The sequence below is a fragment of the Bombus affinis genome, chromosome 7 (assembly GCF_024516045.1).
Source record: "Bombus affinis isolate iyBomAffi1 chromosome 7, iyBomAffi1.2, whole genome shotgun sequence".
Lineage (NCBI taxonomy): Eukaryota > Metazoa > Arthropoda > Insecta > Hymenoptera > Apidae > Bombus > Bombus affinis.
In genome coordinates this window covers 6,116,269-6,122,610 of record NC_066350.1, presented here as the reverse complement: position 1 = coordinate 6,122,610, position 6,342 = coordinate 6,116,269, and the positions used below count along the sequence as shown (strand labels likewise).

The 6,342-nt window shown below is 29.3% G+C and overlaps 1 protein-coding gene and 1 long non-coding RNA gene across 6 annotated transcripts; one reads left to right on the top strand and one right to left on the bottom strand.

Annotated features, from left to right (window-relative positions):
- Positions 1-324: 324 nt before the first annotated feature.
- LOC126918749 (tetratricopeptide repeat protein 39B-like) lies at positions 325-5,242 on the top strand. Of its 5 annotated transcripts, none has more exons than XM_050727100.1 (13): positions 325-592; positions 1,126-1,246; positions 1,502-1,708; positions 1,797-1,866; positions 1,949-1,977; positions 2,049-2,229; positions 2,304-2,436; positions 2,892-3,024; positions 3,111-3,210; positions 3,278-3,343; positions 3,426-4,147; positions 4,230-4,463; positions 4,515-4,653. In XM_050727100.1, exons 4-13 carry the CDS (start codon positions 1,843-1,845, stop codon positions 4,519-4,521), a joined length of 1,629 nt encoding a protein of 542 aa, XP_050583057.1. In that variant the 5' UTR covers positions 325-592; positions 1,126-1,246; positions 1,502-1,708; positions 1,797-1,842; the 3' UTR covers positions 4,522-4,653. The 5 variants fall into 5 exon arrangements, with proteins under 5 accessions (XP_050583057.1, XP_050583053.1, XP_050583054.1 ...); XM_050727096.1 differs by having other exon boundaries at positions 328-592; positions 4,538-5,242; XM_050727097.1 differs by having other exon boundaries at positions 328-601; positions 4,538-5,242.
- A 527-nt stretch (positions 5,243-5,769) lies between these two features.
- On the bottom strand, positions 5,770-6,124 carry LOC126918786 (uncharacterized). Its single transcript, XR_007711436.1, has 2 exons — positions 6,053-6,124; positions 5,770-5,916 (listed from the first exon to the last, which is right to left on the bottom strand). It is a non-coding gene; the product is annotated as an uncharacterized LOC126918786 (long non-coding RNA).
- Positions 6,125-6,342: the final 218 nt, after the last annotated feature.

The window sequence follows — 6,342 nt, the reverse complement described above, 5'->3', positions numbered from 1 at the left end:
ATGTATAATTAAGGTACAGAATTTCATAGATTCGAAATCTAAAAAGATTACACGTGACTATCAGTGACTCTTGAAATTTTTAATAATTACATTTGTCATCTTTATAAAAATACAATTGATTATTTTTTATGAAGAACAAGCATTAAACAAAATTATCATCGTGCTGATTATATGTTGATGATCTCGAAAGAAATTCCTAACAAATCTTCCTTTTAAAAACCGTGATTTCGATGTGTATATATACACACACACACGCGCGCACACACATATATTGAGCACCATTATACTGTGTAGAGTTAGTGTCACGTGTACAGTTGCATCGTATGTGATCTGGCCGATACCAACATAATCAGTGCACTGTCAGTCGGTCGCGTATGTTTTACACCGTTATGTTTGTAGCGGCGTATAACAAGAATTCTTGCAAATCTTGAACAAAAATGTAAAAACGTCTACTTATAATTTTTTACATTGTAACATATACACGTATTAGAATCTGATTATATTAACTTAGAAATGTTATTAAATAAGTATTAATTTCCTTATTTTCCTTGTGAATCGAATCTGCTACGTTTTGACATTTTATGGATTCATGGTAAGTTTCGTTGAAACGTTTACATACAGTAATTTATATTATTGTTAGAAGTTATAGATTATAAAAGGATCAGATTTTGTTAATTTATAAGCATTGATTAATTGTAATGTATTCAATTTATCGATTGCCATGATTTCATCGTGAATTTATATGAGCGATGTAGGTCTATCGGTACCACCGCGGTAATTCAGTTATACTACTTTCTTTGTAACATTCTACTTTAGATCGCTTCCGGGTTCATGTCTCGTAGTTGCCAGTTTATTTTATAGAACAGAAAGAATTCTAGTAATAAGGTTGCGATTGAGGTTTTTACACTTTTAATAACAGTTATGATTACGATATGTATTATGTTTATTTAATATGATAATATCTTCTTCACTTTACAATATTTTAAATTCAAATTAAATACATATTTAAATTACATATAATTCGCACATATCAGAAAGAATCAGTAAGTAATTGGTTTTTGTTTCTATATATACATGTATATATTGTCTATATGTATATTTACTATCTATAATTTTTATTTCTAGCATTATCACTCTACTATCACCTTCCACCTGGATATATCTGAAGAAAACATCTTCTCTGCAAAGCTAGGAATGTAATAACAAGAAATTTCCATGATAAAAGTATATATCTATATCATTGAAGGTAAATATTTGACATTGTTCTTTAAAAATTATGTCGTTTTTATCAATACGATCTTTAAAGAGATGATAATTTTCCTCTGAAAAATATATTTTATCTTATCATCAATATATCTTTTCTATCAATATATGTTAATCTATAAACCTGTTTGATATTTGTATGATTATCATAATCAATTTTGTATATCACAATACATAGATAAATTATAAAAGTAAGGATATGTTATAGTAAGAAATTGCTTTTATTTTTTTGTTGTAGTTTATTTTTAATAGTTATATTTACAAATTACAAAATGTAATTTTTATGATGGAACAAGAGAAATAACGACCTAAAATTAAAGATAAAAGCACAATTGAGAAATCTGTCTTAAGGAATATATCTTTCATCTCTAATAATTAACATATCTGATGCATAAAAGGATCATCTTACAAAATATAAGATCTCTATGCTGTATATTTATTCAATGTGAGACTATTTTATTTTTATACAAATCCCTCATATAAATTAAGTGTCAATAAATTAAATAGTAATATACAATATTTTATCTCTTTAGCATATTAATTCAAATATTATCAAATATATTCAAATATTAATTCAAGATGTCAGACATTGAAGAAGATGAGGTATGTATGCATAAGTAAGATTGTTTCATTATTAGTAATAATTGGCAGTATCTTATTTAAATTTTCATTTCCACGATTTTAGTTTCAAGATGCTCAAGAATCTTTACCACAGTAAGTATTATATTGATATACCTATATATATGTACATTATATGTTTTAAATTAATTATATTTTGTTTCAAGGCCTACTTCTATGGATTTGGATACAGCAATAATGGAGGCAAAAAAAGCCATACACTATTTTTTTAATAATGATTTTGAAGAAGCAAGAAAGATTATGGAGCCCTGGGCAGGCAGTAGCATGTATCATTCTTTAGGAACAAGTATATTTGCATTCCTCGAGGCTATTCTTACATCTGAACAAGTATTAAACCACAGTAAATTGTGATATTCGGAAAATATGTCTTTCAATAATATATTGTAATGTGTATTGCTTAGAAATGCATTGAAAAGGCGGTTGGAGCTGTAAAACAATGCATGACTGTGTGCTTGAAACAGCGTAAACATGTTACACTAACACAAAATATTGGCAAAATGGTGAAGAAGACTAACTACGATGCTTATACAATTGGTAATGTATACACTTATACCAGATTGATCTGTGCCATCATGTCTTATCAAGCTAGTTATATTATTTTTGTCTATAATGCATTGTCAACACAAAATTTCCTGGAAAGCATGTAATACTTTATATGTAAGTCGGTTTTTAAATTAACAGATAACATTTCACTACCAGTAACTTGTACTAATTTAGATATTTAAATCTCCTCTTTGTAGCAAAATTATGGAATATTGTCAGGACATTTTGTTATATTTGTTATATATATATATATATATATCAATCTAGACAATTCAATAGTCATAGTTCATTATCTAATGCAAAGTATTTTGATGTACGAATTTATTTACTAACAAACAAGTTTTCCATTTTTAATAATTAAATTACCCACATATTATAACATGTTGTGGCACTGATATTACTAAATCATCAAGCATGTAAGGAATGATATCGAATTACTATTGCAGAGGAAGTGCATGCGGAACTCTGTTATGCCGAGTCACTTTTTTTAAAATCGATGCTCACGTTTGTGGAGGACGAGACTTTGGTCAGCTTTGTTAAAGCTGGATTGAAAATTCGTACCTGCTTTCTGTCATATAAGTAAACGAATCATAGTGTGAATTATTTATGTAGATGTTACGTCGATTAAAAAATAGTATATTATTTATGTACATTATTTTTTCCAGAGAATGTTTATCAATTTTAAATAATCGTAAATGGGAAAATAATGCTCATAAAATACATTTTGAGAGCGGTGTCCGCACTGGTATTGGTGCATTTAATTTGGTATGTGGTATTAACAATATTTACTGTACAAAATAAGTAGCAATAACTATTTTTGAGAATTTTTTAGATGATTTCCCTATTACCAGCGAAAATTATCAAACTGTTAGAGTTTATTGGATTTTCGGGTGATAAGGTACTAAAATATCTTTTACTATAAAAAATCTTTGTATAAATCTTTCCATCTTATGATGACAACATATTATTTTCATCAATAGGAATATGGTTTATCGGAATTAGAAGCGGGATACGGAGAAAGAAGAGGATTAAGGCACGTGTTGTGCGCGATGTTTCTTTTATCTTACAATTTAATAATATCATTTGTTCTGAGTCATACAGACGGTGATCTATACTGGTGTGAAAAAGTTTTGGAAGAAGAACTGAGTCTTTATCCAAACGGTATATGGTTTTTGTTTTTTAAAGGCAGACTAGAACTAACGAGAGGAAATTTTGAGAAATCTTTAGAATGGTATACAAAGTCTTGGAAAAGTCAAGATCTATGGCCTCACTTTCATCATATTTGTTTCTGGGAATTAATGTGGGCACATTGTTCACTGCAGCAATGGGATGAAGCTGCAACGTTTGCAGATGCTTTAGCCAAAGAATCACATTGGTCACGTACAATTTATTTGTATCAAAGAGCTGCGATACTTATGATGCGGAAACCACCAGTACAAAGCGAAGAGAAGCAAATGATAGATACTTTAATGATGCAAGCGTCTACGTATAAACAACGTATTGCAGGGAAGTCATTACCAATGGAAAAATTTATAGTAAAAAAAACTGAACGGTACTTTGCTCAAAAAAAAAACCTGGTCCTTCCTATATTTGAACTTATGTATGTGTGGAATTTGTTTCGCATAGTAGGCAAACGACAAGATTTGACGCTAAACATGTTTAAAGTAATCGAAGAAGCTGAAAAGGAACTTGCGAAAGCTTCGTAAGTCTTTCGATCGATTTCATTCCTAATCTAATTTAGAATATTTATCTGGTAGCATACAAAAATTTCAAATATTTTACAGGAAAACAGAATATCACACGGATAATGAAGCACTCTTATTGCTTCTAAAGGGTGCTTGCTTACGACAAATGAAACATCCTTTGTTAGCTGAAAATTGTTTAAAACGCGTTCTCGAGTTGGACAAATCGATCAAAGAGGATACCTATTTACTTCCTTATGCAACAGTAGAATTAGCTTTGCTGGCACAAGATCAAGGAAATATTCAACTCGCTATTGGATATTTAGAGGACGTCAAGTAATTTCTATATGATTTATTTTAGACGTTCACATAACATTTGTTATTCAGTTGTTAACTCTTATTCGTTGCAGAAAAACATTCGCTGGATATCTGTTGGAATCCAGATTACAGTTTAGGATCCATTCCGATTTAATGAAATTGACTGGAAAGAAGGCCGAAGATATTTTAGTATAATAGTACCTGAAAGATAAGTTTTCTGCGAGAAAGAATTCATTACTACCAATAGCATCACAATATTGCAGATTCGGGCACTATTAATTTTTTGTTAAAGATTTATTTTTATGTAATAAGTTATTAATGATCTTTAATGCTCATTTTGGAACTAATAACTTCTAAAATTCATGTCTAATGTTATCGGTTTTTTTTTTCTAATGTATAGAATATTTATATCGTGTATATTTTTTGCTGGTTTTTACATATCAACGAATATCTTTAATGATATTGATTAAAAAGTACCATCTTTGACGATGATATTTATTAAGTATCTAGTGCATATATCATAATTCATTCAAAAGATCTAAAGAAAGATTTAAAGATTGAATGATTTTTTTAAATTTCAGTTATTTTAATTGTAAAAGATATTAGCGAATTTGTATCGATAGTATAATGCGACAGTTTAATTGTTGGGAATAGAAATCACTATTGTTTATATGTATACGTTCTTCATTACACATGTTGTATTTGCAGTGTTTAATAAATTGTAAATCAAACAGAATATAAGAAGGGGGCGAAATGGAAATAAAAGTAATTTATTGCTGATTGGACTTGTTACAAAAGTGATTGACTTATAATTCTGCCTTTTGCATTATTTTGTTTAACATATTTTTCCTGGTTGTCATATAATAATTTTAATTTGACAGATAACAGACTATATTGCAAAAAACGACGAAAGGGTCCAAAAATATTGGTAAGTATTACTGAGTATCAAGAGAATAAGATATCAAGAGAGTAAGAGGTATTCGAAACTTTTGAAAATTCGTGGAGATGTCATTTTTTAGGAAATCCAAGAGCGAAAAATTTACTGTACGAACAAGAAACTTCTCGGTCGGTTTTGCAGTTTCGGATTACGAGAACATGATAACGGAAAAAATTACACACTTCCAGCGATTTTTGTAAATGTCATGCAACTCCAAGAATTTCTCGAAACCCCGAAATTTTTTGCTCCTCGAGAAATATTTCGGTCGGTTTTACAATTTTGTATCAGGAAGTGGCATGACTCCAGCAATTCTTGGAAATGACATCATTCATATTCCGGGAATTTTTCGAATTTGGAGTTTTGGAGTTTTCGAGTTTTCGAAGAAAATTTTCGTCAAAATCTTGATTTTGTACCAGGAAAATATAATCTTGCAGAAGGTGGCACTGTTTCAAAAATGGTTACTGATTTTATTTATACAGTTACAGTTGAGCACCATTCAAAAATGTTGCTTCTTATTAAGTTTCATGGAATCACCTGCAAATGGCACAACTATGTCAAAAACAGGATACCCATTAATGGTATGTAATTAATTAATTAGGAAAAAATCTGAATAATATTATACAGAAACAATTTCTGAGAGTTAAAACTTTGATTTGATTCCTGAACTGACCTGGAAATCGCCCTACAGACGAAATTTTACTTTTCAATTTCTTCATGAAAATATTAGTTCCACTATTTCACCACTAAGTGGTTATTGGACAACTTTTTAAATTTATAACATCTTATTACTAAGAAACTGGGGGAATATTTAGACAAAACAAATTTTAAATCATTTTTTGATTCTAAATTTTCATTTGAGCCCCGAAAGTTACGAAACCCTACCCAGGAGCCGAAAAATTTGAATTTTTTAATTTTGCTACTTATCAATTGAATATAATTTACTTATATTACCAGATAAAT